Source organism: Galendromus occidentalis, unplaced genomic scaffold, assembly GCF_000255335.2.
Source record: "Galendromus occidentalis unplaced genomic scaffold, Mocc_1.1 scf7180000077500, whole genome shotgun sequence".
NCBI lineage: Eukaryota > Metazoa > Arthropoda > Arachnida > Mesostigmata > Phytoseiidae > Galendromus > Galendromus occidentalis.
Window position 1 is genome coordinate 569,882 of NW_003805488.1, and position 18,040 is coordinate 587,921.

General features: G+C 51.3%; 2 protein-coding genes across 2 annotated transcripts; both read right to left on the bottom strand.

Annotated features, from left to right (window-relative positions):
• Nucleotides 1–11,348: 11,348 nt before the first annotated feature.
• On the bottom strand, nt 11,349–14,219 carry LOC100906604 (coiled-coil domain-containing protein 174). Its single transcript, XM_018640775.2, has 9 exons — nt 14,181–14,219; nt 13,578–13,823; nt 13,369–13,437; nt 13,153–13,274; nt 12,798–12,959; nt 12,372–12,693; nt 12,077–12,274; nt 11,862–11,982; nt 11,349–11,765 (listed from the first exon to the last, which is right to left on the bottom strand). The coding sequence occupies exons 2-9, from the start codon at nt 13,602–13,604 to the stop codon at nt 11,599–11,601; spliced, it is 1,188 nt and encodes a 395-aa protein (XP_018496291.2). The 5' UTR covers nt 13,605–13,823; nt 14,181–14,219; the 3' UTR covers nt 11,349–11,598.
• LOC100898798 (nicotinamide riboside kinase 1) lies at nt 13,851–15,465 on the bottom strand. The gene is made up of 4 exons (XM_029112428.1): nt 15,424–15,465; nt 14,876–15,161; nt 14,593–14,746; nt 13,851–14,317 (listed from the first exon to the last, which is right to left on the bottom strand). The coding sequence occupies exons 1-4, from the start codon at nt 15,429–15,431 to the stop codon at nt 14,130–14,132; spliced, it is 636 nt and encodes a 211-aa protein (XP_028968261.1). The 5' UTR covers nt 15,432–15,465; the 3' UTR covers nt 13,851–14,129.
• Between the last annotated feature and the right edge of the window lie 2,575 nt (nt 15,466–18,040).

Below are 18,040 nucleotides of genomic sequence, written 5' to 3' on the forward strand. Positions count from 1 at the left end.
CTGCGAACGGCGCCGTCGAGCACGAGGAGTAATCAAAGGAGCGCTTTTCGGCTCATTTGACACCGTTGGAAGAAGAGATCCGAATCTTCATGAGCAGCACCGCGTTCGGATCTGGAGAGTTTTCAAGCTGCGAAGAATCGAAGCTAGGGGAGTTATCTCTTATCGGAAGCTGGCCGTATTGAGCCCTGAGAGACATTCGCGGCGTAGGACAGATGGCGTTTACGGTCTCCCATGAGGTTCAAGATGATTCTCAACACGACCGCATAGCTTTGGGTTTTGTGTTGAGCATTATCTGTAGTATGCCCGCAACATTTCTTCGATCGTCAGGCAGTTTCTACGTCAGAAGGTTTGTCAGTCCGGAAAAGCTTGGTTTGAGCGTCGCTCTCCGCTCGATTTTTTTCCGCAGCAATCTGTCTGTATCTCGTTGCTTTCTTGATCTATTCGACGTTCTGACTGTGGATACGAGGGCAACGTTGACGACGGACGGCGACGTTAGCGACAAGGGAAGGACGATGATGTCTCGGCTGCTGGATGTTGAAAGTGCTAAAACAGCATTATCTTATCACAATAGTAAAGCGAATAATCTGCTTGGGTTTCTTCTAGCGCGCCGGAACGGCCGCTGTGCGAGAGGAGATTATTCCAGGTTATCTTTTTGTTTACAGTCGAAAATCTTTCTCGTAGTTTCCCTCGCTCCAGATACCTGCCTTCCAGCTGCGGGAAAGAAACAGTGAACTTGGGTCGATCTCGATGATTGACCCCGAGTTCAACCCATTCGCTTTCCCCCAAATCCTCTGATGGACAATCGATGAGGGCTTGCTGACTGTAGAGAAACCCCGGAAATGAATTTTTTCCCGAACCGAGGTGTAGTTCCGGGGTGGGGGACTTAGATTTTGAGTCAGTAAACCATGAGTACATGCTTATCGCTCACGAACAAGACCGACACAGAGGAACTGTCTCCGGCTTTTCTGCATCGCGGCCGACTTCTGCTTTCGTGCGAGCAATCAGAGGAACGGATAATTGGCTGTCGGAGCGGAGGCACGAGCAGGACATTTGTGTGTGGTCGAGCTTAAGAAGTAACTGACACCATTTCTGTCGCCATCCTTACCGTCGTCAACGTGTCCCCAGCGTTCTTCACTTCTCAACCCAAGTCATTCGTTGAGTTTTCCGCGAGTCATCCGATGATGACCGTTGTCGTTGTTTCGCCGCCATCGTCGCCTGCCTCTCGTCTGTCGTGAATGCTCTAATAGCTGGGGTCAATGAATTTGGCGGGCGCGCCGAGTGGGCTCATGGCGGGTGCGCCTTCCTCTGGGCCGGAGACAGCGGGACCGGGAGCGGAGAATCCAGGGACAATTCGAGAGACATCTTCGATTGAGCCGTTGATTAGCTCGAAGACGGCACAGGAAACCACATGGGGTCGTCAGGGAGCATTATCATCCGAGCAAGCGAATACTTCAATGGAATGAAATGCTCATCAAAATTGAGTCCGTGGTGACTCTGCAAACTCATACCGCGCCTTCATCGGATGATTTCTCGGGTACCCGGTGCATTGATCTGACAAGTGACTCACTGGACGGCGAGTTCCCCACGACTCAGGAGAAATGTGGCGGCAGTTTCGGCGTCGGCCGGTTGGTCTTACATTCGACGAAAGCGGTGGCCGGAGGCGGCAGCAACAACGTCCAAAACGTAAACCACTCCCCGTCGGCCCACCCGGCTAACCGATCACCGAAGACTCGCTTCAAACTTTCTCGCTCATAAGCAACATATATGACAGCTCCGTATCCTCGTGACCTCCGTATTTCCACTATTCCGTTCCTTTTCTCTCTCATATAGAATTCAGCAGACTCGATCCTGACACAGGAAAATCCCGAACCTCCCCTCGAGAGTTTGCGAGTCCTGAGAGAGGAGTAGTCGACGAGCATGAAGCATTCCAGGAGGCAGGACGAATCATTAACGTCCGTTCTGTGTTCTACGATATTGACTCAGACGAGAACATTCGAAGTCTCAAGGCTGGCATTGGACTTGTCTCGGTCTTCCCCTGGTCGAAATTCTTCAGCGAGAAGGATATTTCGAGCTCATCTTCGAAAACGCGCTCTTCTTTTCTCGAAAGCATCGAATCGATACCAAGTCTTATCTCGGAGTAACGAACTTGGCTTGACTGCCGATTATCTCTGACTTTGAGACCCGACGGCAAGGAAGAGCGTCGCCGTCGCTGCGCCATCCGCCCGCCGACCCGATGGTCGCTCAGGCGCTCTTCCTTGCTTGACTCGACTAGGACTTGCTATCGCTCGATAATCATGCAAATTACATCGCACGGAGCCGACGACATACACGTCCAGATAGCCGATCGACGAGTCGATAACACGATGTCATCGTGAAAAATCCGCTTAACTCTAGTTTCTGACTCAGGAGAGTACGGAAAAGCTCAAGAGGGGCTCGATCACAATTCTAGCGAGAATGCGGGTTGTGGAGGGCGTCTCTGGAAGTCTCTTCGTCGGGGAGCGGCGAACGTCTCCCTGAGCGTCCGTGCCGACGCGCCATTCTCCGGTTCGCGCTCTTTCCATATTTGCATTCGATTCGATTTTGTCTCATATCGGTCAGATGCGTGCGTCTCCAGCGAAGACACCGATGGTCTTCGCTCCCGCGCCAAAGTACAGACTTCAGAGGAGTTATATATACAACGAATGATGAATATTTTCGCTCCTCGTCGCGTACAAAACGCGCGGTAGCGAGCTGTAGTTGACTCATGTTCTAGGCGAGAGCTCCGATCGACGCGGGAACATAACTCAGATATGCAAGTCGTCCAAGACGCCACGCTGAGATAATGGAACGGCTATCAGAAGTAGTTCTTCCTCCATCCGCGTATCCTGTACGGCAATAGTGTCTCTGCCGAATTGTTGATAAATGTCATCAAATACTTCCACGACACGCTACGCGTTGCACGACCGCAATTTCAGCTGGAGCGGCCGGAGAAAGAAAGCATCAGTCTCGCTGAGAGCTCGCATCCGGTCGCGAGTCTCTGCGTGAGGCATGGCTGGCAATAGAGCCACAGAAAGCTATGACCATCATCACAATTACCAAGTCCCAGCAACCGCACATTTCCCGCCCGTAAATTATGAGAGGTTCTTGTTGTAATTCTGTGGTCATAAATTACGTTTTCAGGAGTTCCGCGGAATACTTCGGAAATCGATCCAATCCCAACGTCGACGACAGACCGCTTTATCTCCGGTGAAGGTGCACAGCACTCTATAACTGATTGTTACTTGCAGTCAATCATTAGCATCAGTCTTCCGGCAAAATTGCAGCTCGGACTTCACGACTCCAATCAACATTTGCAATTTTTGAGGTCAGATCGGCGATCATCCGCGACTGGCATCGATGTCGATCACTTATCAGACGGTGCCGGAGTATCGATACTTGATTCTTGTTGAAAGCTCCCAGGTACGTCGACGACATTTTACTGTTTAGTATGGACAGCGTGGATATGATGTGGGGCGATGAACTAGGCACTGACCATAATTATTCTCTTGGACTTCATTCAGCAGAGGATTATTGTGCTTCCTGGATAACCGTATCGACGATACGATCTCATACACGGAGATTTCGAGTCATTGCGGAATGATCAGGAGTTACGCAACCCGGAGCTTCCCTGAAATGTTTTGCTTTCGATGAGGGCCAAAAGACGGGCGGTCATAATTATTATCGAAACTCATCTCATGGAACGAACTCTCAATTCCGTTCTCATACCGGTGACGGAACGGCAGGGCGCTGCTGAAAGCTATTATTCGGATGCTGATCGCACCGATGAGAAGCTGGATAGGTTACGCATAGAACACGTTGCTATTAATGATCACACCGCTCCGGAGCCAGGCAGGCAGCCACACACACCGTTCAAGATGGTGATGGATCACGTACTTAGACCGGCTCACATCTGGCCTCGAAGAGCTGCTTCTGGGGGAGACAGAAAGGAATTAAACGAAAGATAGGAAAAAAAATGATGATAACAATGCGAGCAAGACAAACGCCAGGAATCCACCGGAAATCGTCGAAATTGAAATCGGCTCCAGGGCGTGCTTGAACCACCAGCGATGGGAAATAGATCAATCTAATCTTGAAGTTACACCACAGGAGGATTTGGGAGCTCTTAAAGCGGACCTCCGCAACCGGGCTCGGGTGATCGCGGAGGGATCCATTCCCAGAAAACTCTCCGGAAAGACTTTCCCACCGTTTTATCTCTCTCGCCGGTTCTGTTCCTTGCGGTATCCTCGTTGATTGTCTTCCTCACGGTGCTCTTCAATTTCGTGCCACCTTATCGAGGATCGGATTCCACCGCCGGAACAGCTGGGTTTTTGCAAAGACAGAATGGGAACCTATATCGGGGAAAACAAGCTGATGTCATAAACGCGGGAAGAGCCCTCTCGCCCCGGTTTTGAAACGCAGATTTGTGAGGGAATTGATAATAACAGTAATAATTGATAATAATTGGCGCATTCCAAGACTTCCTATCGCTTCTCATGAGCGGTAGGTCTTGATCGGAATCTTCTGTTTTCAGGCCCACGTAGCAATCAGGTCATGGAAGGATCACTCGGAGCCACCGTTCTGCATAGATGCACATATGCAGTCTCGGTGGTCCCTGAAGACTTTGTCCAAGAAATCGAAATCGGGAATATCGAATCGAGCTTCCCGAAAATCACGAGGAGAAGTAGAGACCGTCGATATTTGGATGAATACCGAGGAGGAACCTCGGGGCGGATCTTTCTCTCGATTCTTCTCGCGAGATGCAAACTCTCCGGGAAAAGACCCGATATTTTCCCTCTTTGTTCGTATTCTTTTCCGTGTCAGTCTCGACTCTTCGGATGCGGTTATGTCCTACTTCTGGCAACACATAAATCTGAAGATCTCATTTTGTGTTTGGAACAGATGAGCAGACGTAATTCAACCCACACGAAATTCGTTCGTTTATCAGCACACAGCGTGAACAGCGTTAATTTTCGAAAGAACAGCAGATAATCTAGCATCACGTTCTGACCCCAAAATTTGAAATCCACTTTGATTCATCTATATCTCGTGCCTCTATATCTTCCTCGGGAGAATGACACTTCGCGTATTCCAACTCAGCGGATCATCGCGGGAACAGGTTATGGAATGCAGAGATCCCTCTCGTTTCCAATCGATTATCCTCCCCGACCTTCGGTCCGAGTCCGGGGACTTTCATTGATAGCAGATGACGGAATTGCGAAGCTTCCCGGCTCCCGTTTTCGCCTCTTCGCTCAGAGTCGAATACAGATTAGCTTCCAAGATTCTCGCTACGTGCAGGTGACGTATAACTTGATTGCACTGGTCGAGGTCGGGTAGGAGTGTCTTTATTGCGGACCTCGGAAGAATTCGTTTCTTCTCGGCTCGAAGTAGGTCCTCCGAACGAGTTCTTCCTTTTTATGTTATTTTTTCGATTAATCTCCTCCGTCCTTGCCCGCTCGCTTCGATTATTACTTCTGGTCTTAGGGCGATGAATCGGATCCAATCGGAGCCGAGCAGCGAGCGAAGGAGCAGACAGCGCCCAGTGTCGATTGAAACGGAGACCGGCAGAGGCCTCAAGCTTAATCCAGATGCAGTGTCACCAAGCAATCTATGCCGTTTTTTCTGCTTGATACTTCGCTCCGCTCGTCTGCCGCAACCAGTTATAAGGACGACGAGTTACTGATCGGAGAACCCATCGAGCGGAGCAGAAGATAGATAGATTAGGGAAAGCTGAACTTTGCACAGATCGTCTCCTGCGAACGACGGCAGGAGGAACACTGTCACCTGAGTGCCTCGATTGATTAGTTGGGTTCGATCCGGGATTCCGAGCGGTATCACCGATATCGGGGAAGAGGAAATTTTGTCAATTCAGGCTCGGATCGTGTTTTCATCGGGACGCGGAATTCGATACCTACAGAAATCACTGTTCAGCCCTCTTCGACCGTATCGGGACCGGAGACCTCGTCGAAGGCTGCTAACAAATCAAAGACAGTTCCGGGCTCTTGTAAGTTGATGGTAAGCAATTGGAAACGACAACAACAATTGAGAACGGCTCCACCCCGGTCGGTCGCTCGTTCGTTCGAGCGGCGAACCTGCTCATCTGACAGCTCAGCCGAATGACTGACTGAATGATTGACTGAGAGGAAGAAATGACCGACTGAGATGTTGTTCACAATAATGGGAAGATGCTCGAAGCCATAATGCGCAGCCCTTTGCGGGGCCGTCATCGCTCGGTCGCTGAATTTCGTGCGCTCGGGCACCCTGACGTAGCTGACGGCCGCCTCAGGTTGGATCAGCCCAATGAAACCTCCTGGTGCCTCTGCTCCACTGGAGCTGCGTCTTGAACACTTCCAGCATCGAGGATCGAGGAGAGGGCCAATGGAACAGCTCAGCAAGAGCGCGAGTAGCATTCGTTCGCCGAGGAAACTCTAACTTTTAGTTTTCTGGCATCGTTTCCATTTGCTCGCTGGTCGTAGAGGCTCTTGACGATTTTGAGAAGAAGATCCCTGTCTAACGAAGCATCTGGCCATCGAGTTAAATACATGCGAATTACGTCGAGCAATGCGGCACCGTCGCTTCGGGCTCCCTCGAGCCTCGCTTCCTCCCCGCTGCCGCTCGTCTATCCCTTCTGGCTCTGTCGCTCTGGGTTGTTTGGCCCGCTGCAGATTCCCTCCACACTGGATTATCTACACTGCACGCTAACATACATTCGAAGACATATATTTTATTATGGCGCTCGCCGCTTAAGCTTTGGATACCGGATGAACACACAGCTGCCGTTGTCGTTGGCGTTTTCCTTCGTCGCCGTGGTTGTCGTCATCGTCGTTGTTGTTGTCGTTGCTGCTGCTGTTGTTACCGTCGCAGTGGCCGCTGTCGTCTTCTGTGAAGTAATTACGTCGATGCCGCTGATCCTCAGGCTGTAAATTTCATCTCTGTTGCTGTTCGAGCTACGTGACTACAGGCTGTGACCATCCTAGCTTACTGGACATGAGATAACATCACCGCTGTGGCTGCTGGTGCGACACTGTGCACCACCCTACCACTAGATTCTGAATTTGAAAGTAGAGGAGGGAAAAAACGGACTATCTCGCCTATTCATTAACAACAAGATCGTCCGACATCAACTCAAATGACCAACGAGCAGATGCCTCCAGCAGCGGCAGCGACATCGCGCCCGACATCACCACCCTCGTACGGTGACGGAGGCTCCAGCCGGTTCCGGTTGGTCGAAAGTCGAGCTATTTACTGAGACTGAGTATGGCCGGACTTATGCATATTCGGGCAAAGCGGAAATGCATGACGTACGACACACTTGGAGGTATGCAACATCAACCAGTCCAACGGCAGCAGCTCTGCGAGCACCTTCTGCAGAACAATGGGAGCTACCCCGATGGGCACAATTCTATGGCAGTGGAGCGGGTACTCCTCTCGTCGTTTATAAAGTATATATATGGGCACGCACGTTCAAACACATTTAGAGCTTTTTTTTCACATGGGCGACGTCAATTAGTCGAAGACCGTCGGCAGCAAAGGGAGCTTTTGCTGAGCTCAAAGAGCGACAAGCTTTACGCTTCGAATGTAATTTAGAGGGGCTCTGGGACGATGATGATCAGGCATAATTTTTTTCGAGTGGAGCGTTTTTCTTCCAACGTGATTACCATCCCCCTCATCATTCATGACGTTTATTGTTTTTATGATTACGATACTTCCGTCAATTATGTAAGAACGACTCTTATATCATACGGAGCTCTAATGGAGGGGCAGCAGGATCATGATACACTGATGGGGGGCGTTCAGGTGCGATTAACACCGGGTTCATTCCATCGGGACGCTTCGATGGGGAACCTTCCTGGTTGGTTGCTCCCCGATCGTGGGACTCTTCTTCTGGACCATCACGGTTGGTTTGATGATTCCCTTCCCTGTCATATAATAAATTGAAGGATCTTCTATGAAATGGGAAGAATGCTCAAGACGTTTTGTACACCACCATCACAGGCAGCCGACTTCATTGACTCATGCTCCACGGGTAGGGCATCAGATTCCTCATAGGGGACGAGTCGTAAATACCTCTCTAATAATTATTCTTTGTATCAAGTAGCGCCACGGGATTCTCTGAAAAAGGGTTCTTGACCTCGTCATACTAGAGTGGAACTCTGAAAACGAGTCGGCTCTGTCTGGTTTTGTGTATCTGCAACGTATGGCTCACGTGAATCGCCATAATTCGAAACGAGTACTCGTACTCTCCCTACGAAAGTGATTTTCCGACAGTCTTCCCCAGGAGCAGAAGGACCGGTCGTCGGTTTCAACCATTTTTTCCTGTGTTCCCAGGCCTATGGTAGTTCCCTCGTTGAACAGTGTGAGACAGGAAAGACGATGGCTGAACGATGGAATCTCACTGTGTTTCTAGAACAACGCCCGCCCAGCGAGTATTACAAAGGTCGCTCGATGTGAGGATCCGGTCTCTACAGCGAAAACCGATATTCGCATGCAGAGAATATCCACGAGAGCCTGTTCGGACCTACTCCGAGCTTGGCAGAACCGATCTCGTCTGGTTCTCAACGATCGCATGCGAAAACTCAGCGCAAGCACCAGTCGGTAAACAACTTCCTAATCGCGGGATGGCGTCGGGTGTGATGGAGATAATCGCACCGACATGCCGCGCAACTCTTTTGCTGGTCACATATTTTCCTGAGTGGCCACCAGTCGACACGGTGGGCTGGTCCAGCGGTAGTTTAGGGGCGGTTCAACGGAGTCACGATTCAAAAACCGCATCATGAGACGAAGGCAGAGCGAAATTCAGTTCCGAATCCGCGGCGACACCACGAAGGCTAGTGACAACCGGCTACATCTCACTCAGTCAGTCTCAGTCGAATTTGACAAGATGCCTACCACGATGTTTCGGCTGTTGGCCGATCGGAGCTTGGGGGGACATCGATCTTTCTAGATCGATTCATTGTTTAGGAAGGCATCACTGTGGAGATTTGCAGATTTATTCCGAAAATCACAGTCTTGATCACTAATCTGATCTCGGGAGCTCCTCCGAAGCTGATACACGCCTGTTCACCGGAGTCTCAGAGTGAGTAACCGCAGCTGTACCGTCTACGTCGGCGAAACGGGACCGCAAGCGCCGATCCCCGTCAGGTCATTAGAAATCGTGTCCAGAATCGGAGAAGCTGACCAGATCCCAAGTATCGCTCGCGTGCCACTAATTTCGCTGCGATCCTGTTCCCGTAGAGAAATGACTGTGATGTCGGTGGAAATGTGTATTCGAGCTTCTATCTCCGGAGCATTGGCGCCTGATCGAATTTTCCTTCGGCCATCAGTAGCCCCGTCGCCAAGATGCATTATGGCAGAGCTGAGCTGACAGCCCGAAAGCGAGCCGGAGGATTTCTTCTATCTACAGGGACAGACTTTCGCCACGGAATCTGAATTCTATGAGCTTGGCCGGGACGTAGGAGTCGAAATCCCTTGTTCGCGCGGAGCGTGTGCTGAGCATCGACCCTCGTTCCCTGCTTTCCTCTTCTGAATGCATCGCATGCATTTCAGCGGAAACGATCTTCTCACCTTCACATCCTCACGGTATATCCTGATGAGCATTGACAGGAGACTTCACGCGACCCGTCGCGGTGAGATCGTATCCATCTGAAACCCGGACATTTTTCACACATATCATGCATGACACCACTCGATCGGTGAGGGTGATAATCGCAGAAGCGGCGGTGACAACAGAAGCGGACCTCCCCGGACGTTGATGATATGTGTATTACACCCCACACTGTCCGATTCTGAGCCTAAACCGAATGGGCGTAACGCGTGTGGATTTCGTTTTTCTGTCTGGTGATTCCACCCCTCTTCGGCGCCTCTAGCGTGACTTCTGTCCACTGTCATAGGGGGTGCGGCTGCGACGACCGCGGTGTCCCCCGTGTTCGCCGCTGGTGCTCGCTCGGTGACGACGATCCCGGCGGCACAACACGATCTACCGCCATCAGAAGCCATGCGCCCAAGCAACTAGCCAACGAACCGAGCTGACCGGCCACGCACATCGAGATAAGACAGGTGTGCGTTAGATCGCGAGAAGAGAAGATGTTTATATCGAGAGTTTCTGCTGGCTTTCTCTTCGCCGACGGCCCGCACCTTTCAACGGATGTACATATGTATCGAAAAACCCGCGAGATTGACAGAAGACGTTGATGCGACGCTAAAAACGCACCTGGTTGCCAGGCGGTGGGTAAGTGAGAGAAGCACTCAACTCACTCGTTCGCTCAGAGTTGCGAAGAGCGTGGTCTTCTTGTCAACTGTGCACGTCGGGAGTCGGAACGCCACGGTTAAATTAGCAAAAGCGTCTCCCTGTCACCAAGAGATTAGATTTTTCGAGGAATCCCCATTAGGGAGAAACGTCTCGAAACTTTCATGAATGGATGCTCTCGTACCGAGGCGAATGACGTTAGCTCTTGTAATCAGAGAAGAATCTCGAGTACGACTCGATTTCGCCTTCCTCTTCGCAGGTGTGGCGACGTGATCTCTCCGCATGACTCCTGGACTCCCCGTAAGAAGCTGGGTCGATCGCGATTCTCCTGCTTTCGTGCTTGGCGATAAATCGATAGTATCCTGACTCGCTCGGGAAATCGGGGTGCGCTGGCTGACTCTTTATCGAACCGTTCTGCTCAAGGAACCGGGGGCATGGACTTCCAGGGTGCTCTTCGAGTGGGCTTCTGGATACAAACGAGTTCGCTTCCGCGACTCGATCACTCGGAGAGCTCTGCCGATGACTGGATTTGTGTTCCTCGTCAACCGGAGCCTGTCCAGGACGACGGAGGGCCACTCCTCGTGCAATCCAATCGTTTGAACGATAGGATGGGTGGACTGACCGTCGCGTCGGTCCGACTTGCCACCTACGAAGCCAAGGTCTTGCTTGAATCACCGATATTTATATACGCGACTCTAAGTGCGCCGGATCCGAATGGTTTCTGTGAACTACCCTTAGAATTCGCGGAGACTGAACTTCCGCATGAGCTCTTCGGCAGAATACTCGCTCTGAGACTGCGTAGTGTGCCGGAGTTTCTCGGTCGATGGCGGTCGATCGGGATGTCAAGACTCCCACAGTCCCATATCAGGTCACGATAGCTACGTCTGATCTCACCCGGAAACGCACCCGTTTGATGCGATGAGACAATAACAATGATCGGGTCTTGCGAGCAGCTGTCGCCGCGACCGCGAGGCTCCTGGGAAGACATGCAGAAAACTCTCCCCGGGAAAATCATCACGATCAAGAGGAAGACCGGAAGTTATGACAGAGTCGGTATTGAAAAAGAACAAAGCAGCGGGATAGAGAGCGAGATGACTCGGAACTACAGCTAGCTCGGAATAGTAGTGGAACCTCAGGAAGGGTCCTTGGAAGCCCCACGAAGCTTGTGCTCTTCGAGTCAGCTTCGTTCGGTACTTCTGTGCACAAAAGCACGAAGATCTCTTACTCGAATAATTGTGTCCGAGGTTTCCTTTCATTTCGCTTCATTAACATCTCCGAGGATATTCACATTCTTTGTACAATCGCTACAGTCGCTGCATTGCTCTGCACGCTCGCGCTCATATGTTTTCCCTGATGTTCCTTAAGAACTCGCTGACGTCGTCCTCCCTCTTCCTGTTATCGCTCCTTGCTCTACCATAACGATCGTTGTAGGAGGTTGGTGGAGCAAATTCCGCAGGTCTCTCCTCGCGTTTCTCCTCAAAGTAGTCCCTCTTAGGCGGTAATCCTGAAATGATCGTTCATCGGAGGATAAGTTACGGCTCAAGTCGCACGGCGTCATGATCTGAGATTTCCCGCCGAGCGGCAGGAGCACACAACTTACTTATGGGCACTCCATGAACTTCCTTGCCCTCGTCCCAAGGTCGGATGTGCGACGTCGAGTGGGTCGGTCGCAGCGAGGGCTGAGATGGTGGAGGCGGGGGAGGCGGAGGCGGCGGCGTTGGCTGCGAGGAAGATTCGTTTTTTATGGATATCAAGAAACAGTCGCATGAAGATTAGAAGTCTGCGCAATGGATCCGGGGAACCATTTCACATTACCTCAATGGGCTCGTCGGGTTCCGGCGCTAGACCTCTTCGAAGTCGGATCTTGTTCATACGTTCCTTCCGAATCTTTTCTCTGGACTTTTTGATCTCTTGAGCCATTCGCTGAGCTCTGGTGGAATCGTCTCGCAGCTTATCGAGGATCTTCATCTGATGAGCTCGTTCCGTCTCGTCTCTTGAGAACTCGAAATGGGCCTGCAGGGATTCAGGTAGCGTCAGTTGCCGTAACAATAACGCACGAGCTGATGATCACCGCGACTCATCCCCAATAATGAATGGCCGGTCTACCCACCTGCCCGTGCTCCCTGATTTCATCGAAGAGGACGTCTCGATAATGTAGATGCTCTTTTGAGTTGTTCTGTTGCTCAATTTCGTCCCATTTCTGGAGCCGCTCTTGTTTCCCAGGATCCTCTGCTGGATCTGTCGCCTCCACAGGCGGACCCTCCGGCAGCGGGATATTGACGAACGGGTCGGAGGCTGGAGCTTCAGGGGTCTGACTTCCGGGTCGTTGAGATTTCAACGACTCTGTGAGTTTCATGTCTTCGTTCCGATAATGCGGCAGATCAATCTTGAGGCATTTCCTAGTCCTCCCCAGCGCATCCTCGAAGGTTGTCCTGTAATCGATTCGTGTTATGAGCCCCCAATCATGCTCGTCATTCCCCTCCTCAAGTGGTCCCAACATCCTCGAAGATTCCGAAGATTTCCCGACGTGTCTCACCATTCGCTATCCGAGTCTGAACTGTCCTCGTTGGCCTCTTGAAGATGCTTCTGTTCCAGTTTCCTCTTCCGATTGAAGTCGATCAGAGAGTCCTCGGTCTCCTCCGTCCACGCCTCGGCCTTCTTCGCATCGTATAGTCGAGCTTTCTCTTCGAGACGGCGTCTGAGAATCAATCAGAATCAGATCATCTTCTCGTCCGGGGTGCAGGTTCTCCGTTCCCCGAATCATAGCGCCGAAAATTCTGGAAATTCTCGAGTGCGGAATCTCCTGATCCTCAGAAGTTCTTCCGGAAGCATCGTCGAAAGAGACAGAACCACTATAAGAGTTCTCATATCAATATATCGCAATATGCAACCTCGATTCATTTAGCGCCTCCTCCTCGCCGTCGTCTGCGGGTGGAACGTGTTCCGATTCCCTCACTTTCGGTTTTCGTAATTCAACTTTGAAGCCACCTTTCCTGACAGTGAAGGGCTCGATCTGCAGCGAAAATGGAAGCAACTGAGAATATTGCCCCCAAAGAGAAAACGTGAGCTCCGTCATATTTCGAACGAGCTCAATAATCGGACTTCACCTTTTCCGAGTTGTTTTTATTCTTCACATTGTTGTACTTGCGGAGGAGCTCGGCCTTGAGATCCAAAATCTGTGTGGAAGAATGAGTATGCATTGGGGTGAACGCGTAAGGACAGGCGATCTCGGAATATCTACGTCTGTGCACGGATGGCAGGATGGTGAGCCATTCCGTTTGTCATCTAGGCCACAGCAGAATATATTCGAACTTACGGCCGCGGATCCCGAAGCGATATTCATGGCTCACTAGAATGGGAGATCAAACAAGGAATAGAACACCACCAGGGACTCTGTGCTCCACAACTCGACCAGCTGAGCGGACCGAACTTTTCACGCCGTCCGTCGATCTTCCCGCACGGATGGATGCATTCTTGTTATCGTTGTTCTCGGCATAGCGGTGGTGACGGCGTGGCATGGCGGTTGGAGCGACCGAAGAGGAATCGCGCGCTGTAGGAAAAGCTGAGCAAGGACAGTGATGAGAGCAGGAGAAACATTTATTCATGAAATTTTCTCCTTCGCGTTCAGGAATCAAATATTTGACTGTACACATGAACCTAGATGACTCCCTGGAGTCTGGGAGACTCCGAGGACCGTCTAGCCTAGCCCGACCCGCAATCCGCGAAGACTGCCGTCGGTCACCAGAATCTGTGACGTCCTCGTTGCCCGAGAACGGACGAGAGGGGAGACATTTGGGAGGGCGTTTCTCGACTCTTGTTTTAGCTCGGGAGAGATCTAAGTTTCCGGCTCGAACTCCGTCTCCAATTCTCACTCGAGCTTCAACAGCTGATTGATGCTATTCGCCACCCTGTCACATACTTCGCTCTGATCAGCAGAACCGTCGATATATTCGACATTCGCAATGTTTTGATCCACGAATCCTTTAAGTTTGAGATATTCTGGGAAAACGATTGCATCGAAGTAGCCCGGAGGATCTGGTGGATCGTATACGCGCTCTGAAATCGGACATCGGATCAATCGGCGACCTTATGATGATGATTGATGATCAGGCCTCGACTTTCGTCGCGGTCCGTGACCGCGATTTTTCGTTGCATTGCGGGGCGTATCCCCATCGAAAGTCTATGGGAGCCTGAAAATGCCGCGGATTTCCGGCTAAAAGGCCGCGACGAAAGTTGAGCCCTAATGATGAAAAGCAACCATTCGCAGCACTAGAGCAGCGTCATCATGACATCATAAAGAATCCTCGTAGGGATCGCTTATCCATGCGCACCTTTGCGTCGTTCCCAGCATTGTTCTCTGGTCAGCGTGAAGAAATAATTGAGATCACTCCATTTGACAACGTGCGGGTCGGCGTAGAGTAGGTGTCCCTCGAGCACAATCAATCGGTACGGGAGTTCCTCTCCGCTTCTCGTTAGGTCAATCACCTGAATCAATGTATTTTCTGTCAGAAACAACAAGTTCGGCACACTTATTATCGTGATCATTCATATTATTATTCCGCGCCACCAAGACCTGACTTCTTCCCGCCGCGGAAACTCATTGAATTTCTTCACCTTCTGCTTCAGCGCCTGGAAGTCTACTGACTCGGGAATTTCCCAGTTCTGGCTCCGGAACTCAGAATTCTCAACCCAGACATGTCTTGGATCATCGGGCTTCAAAAAGAAGTCGTCTTGATTGATGTACTTCAGATGCGGAAAGCGACGCCTCAATTTAGTTGTCAGCGACGTTTTACCGCCGTTGGTGACTCCGCCGACGCAAACGAGAGAGAAACCATCGCCGACGACCATTTGCGGCTGACTACGGGTTCGCGGGTAGAGACTAGGGCTGAATCCTGATGAGCTGAAAGCAAGAATTGGCTGACTCGCGGGGACGATTCTCTCGGGCTCCCCGGAGACAGAACCTCAACGGTTGCGAAGGACTTCCAACATTTCGGGATTCTCAGGCGTCTCTGGTTATCGAGGCAACGGAGAATTTCCGATTAATCAATGTGATGGATGGGAAATCTTTCCGAACCTTTATCACTTGGACACTCACGTCCGGTATCGGTGAGACTTCCGAGCCCTGACTGCCTCCGACTTTCCCAAAAGAACTTCCAACTCACAGAAACATGCGAAGGGTCCGGAACAGCTGATGATCGCAGTGAATGTTTCCCTACTGCCGAAGGCTCGGCTTGAGACCAACCAGTTTTAATCGATTGTTTCTTTCGAATCCCACAAGGGGACGCTACTAGCGGCGGCACTCTCGCTCGCGCAGCGCTGACAGAGTTTCCATACCCTCGAGAGGGGGACGTGATTCCTCAATCAGGGACTTGCTGACAACTTGGTAGTCGAGGAGATCTTCTCGGCCAATCTCGGCAATCTATCGGAGACTCGGGAATAGAGCAATGTCTCGCCGAATACTCCTGCGCAGAATAGCTTCTGGTTCGAGCGGTTCGAGAGATCGAATGAACGACTCTCTGCCGGACTCCCGAGGAGGGATCTCGCTCACGGATGTCCAAGCCACTTATCTTTTCATTTGATCTGGATTCCTTCTATCAAAACTCCAGTACTTCGATTCGCGCAAATGCGCGAGATTCGCTGTAAGAAGCCACCGCAATGCTCCGGTCTTCCGCGGTGTGTCATCACGTCGATTGCTCAGTGACACATTCGAAGGTTCCCTCAGCTTCAATGCATCGAGATACTCCTCTGTCTGAGACCGCGGAGGCGGGGGGGGGGGAGGCAGGCGCGTTTCCAGAATTTTTTTTTGGGTAGGGGGGAAATTTTTTTTCCGAGGACTATCTATAGCTGGCTGGAGAGAATCGATCCCGTGTACTGCGCTCACAATTCATGCAATCGCTGTCGCATGCTGACTGTTTCGAGAAGAAACTGGTAAGTTTTCCCTGACCTTTCATCATGAGAGCTCTTCGAATCTGACTAACGATTCCTCAGTCGCGTTGGCCGTAAAATCCGCCCTCGATCGACCTAGTGGCTTAATGGGGTCACGCTAGAAACTCGAACCGCCGTGAATGTCCCCAAAAGCTATGATCTTATTTCCGAGAGAAAGAGTTCAGCCGTCTATCGAATCTTCAACGCGCTCAAGTTCGAAAGATAAGGCGCTGACGTTTTTCCATGAATGAAAACCTAAAAGTTTTACTTTCGAAGTCCGACTCAGATAGTATGAAGCCGAAAATTTGCCCCCCTCCTGGATACGCCTCGTGGGGGGGGGCGTCCATTGAGCGCTCTCACGCTTGCAATTCCAACGGGTGGTGTGCATCTATTCGCGAGGCACTAGGCTGGTCTGCCAAGACGATAGACCTTGTCGACCAGGATGCGGGAAATGACATTCCATTTGTCCGAACTCAGTCGAACGACAATGAGCACAGCCTCAATAACCTCGGCGGCCTCGCTGATGAAAGTCTAACATAAGAAGCGAAGCGTAATCCTGGAAGTTCAATAGCTCCTTAGGCGACACAACGTGAGACTGCAGCGAAAGGGTCTTCCCGGGGATCGAAGCGATCAGCGCCACCCAATCATTCACTTTGGGGCACCGGTTCGAGCTTCCCGGATACTACAGAGCGCCCCATCGGAAGCAGAGCGCCACGATCTCACGCATCTCGGAGGCGAGGTGCCCATTGAGATAACCATTCGGGCGAAGCTCAAGCTTTGACCCGGGAGAGCGCATTTTCGTGAATCCAATTCCCAATGGTCGAGAACGTTTTTCCACGTTCGGCAGACACTGTTGCGGAGTTCTTGCAGGGCCAACTGCGTCCGTGGATGTTCAAGAACCCGTTGCGAGATGGGCTTCGGTGGAAGGAACCTAGGGAAGAGAAAGCACCGGAGAAGGAAGGCGCAGGCGATTCGGACTCGAAAAAAAAAGACGGTGGACGAAACGTTGGGTGGAAGAACGGGAATTCATTCGAATATTCACTCAATTAGACTCCACCTGAATACGGGACTTCGGAGAGCCAGGTGGGAAAAGAAATGTACAGAAATAAGGAGTACACGCGCGAGGAGGGCCTGGAAGAAATGAAGATTGCCGAAGCTATACATGTACCTCACTGAACGGATCCATCCCGCCTACTTTATTGCCATAATACCATCGTAACTTCGTACGTCATGTTAAATGAATCACTGCTGTGTGAATAGATCGGAGTTCCCGTACTCTCGCTTTGCACTCAATGTCAGGCATACCAGCCGGCCTTTGGCCGGCCCAACGCCCAGTATGTTGCGTTATTTGCGCCGAAGTAGATGCCATGGCTAGGGCAGAATTGGAATTCCGAATGTTGTCATGAAAGTTATGCTGGCGCGATCGGTTTTCGGCAGGAACCGCGTTGTTGATAGAGGAAAGCTCCTTCAGGTATGAGGGGAAGTTCTCGAACAGCCGAAGTCGAACTCTTCCCAGCTCACAGCACGATTCCACGAATTGACCCCTATGATTGGATTTTCCCTCCGCTTTAAAGTGAGTAGCTCCGCGATCAAAGCATACTCCTCCCATAGCTCCCAAAGTGAGTGGTTCACAATAACGGTTGCGTAGCGCGACCGCATCCTCTGACTGCCGCGAGCGTTAATTTTCCCTGCTCCTTCTCCGACGCTGGACGTCTAGGCTGCGTCTGTGGGCTAAGCGCTCGACGGAGTCATGTAGCTGGTGAACTATTTGTTCCTGCGGAGCTGCGCAGACGCAAGGATTCCGACGCGATCCTGCCGCGCGTTTTGCGGCTACCGGCACTGTCGTTTTGCGGA

Excerpts from the sequence above, each read along its gene's own strand:
- LOC100906604 (XM_018640775.2), bottom strand. The coding sequence starts at position 13,604 with ATGAATATCGCTTCGGGATCCGCGGCC. Across the intron at positions 12,960-13,152 it reads GAGGCGCTAAATGAATCGAG|ACGCCGTCTCGAAGAGAAAG; the intron begins GTTGCATATTGC and ends ATTGATTCTCAG. Across the intron at positions 12,694-12,797 it reads TCAGACTCGGATAGCGAATG|GACAACCTTCGAGGATGCGC; the intron begins GTGAGACACGTC and ends AATCGATTACAG.
- LOC100898798 (XM_029112428.1), bottom strand. Across the intron at positions 14,747-14,875 it reads TCCAGGCGCTGAAGCAGAAG|GTGATTGACCTAACGAGAAG; the intron begins GTGAAGAAATTC and ends ACATTGATTCAG. Across the intron at positions 14,318-14,592 it reads ATGCTGGGAACGACGCAAAG|AGCGCGTATACGATCCACCA; the intron begins GTGCGCATGGAT and ends GTCCGATTTCAG.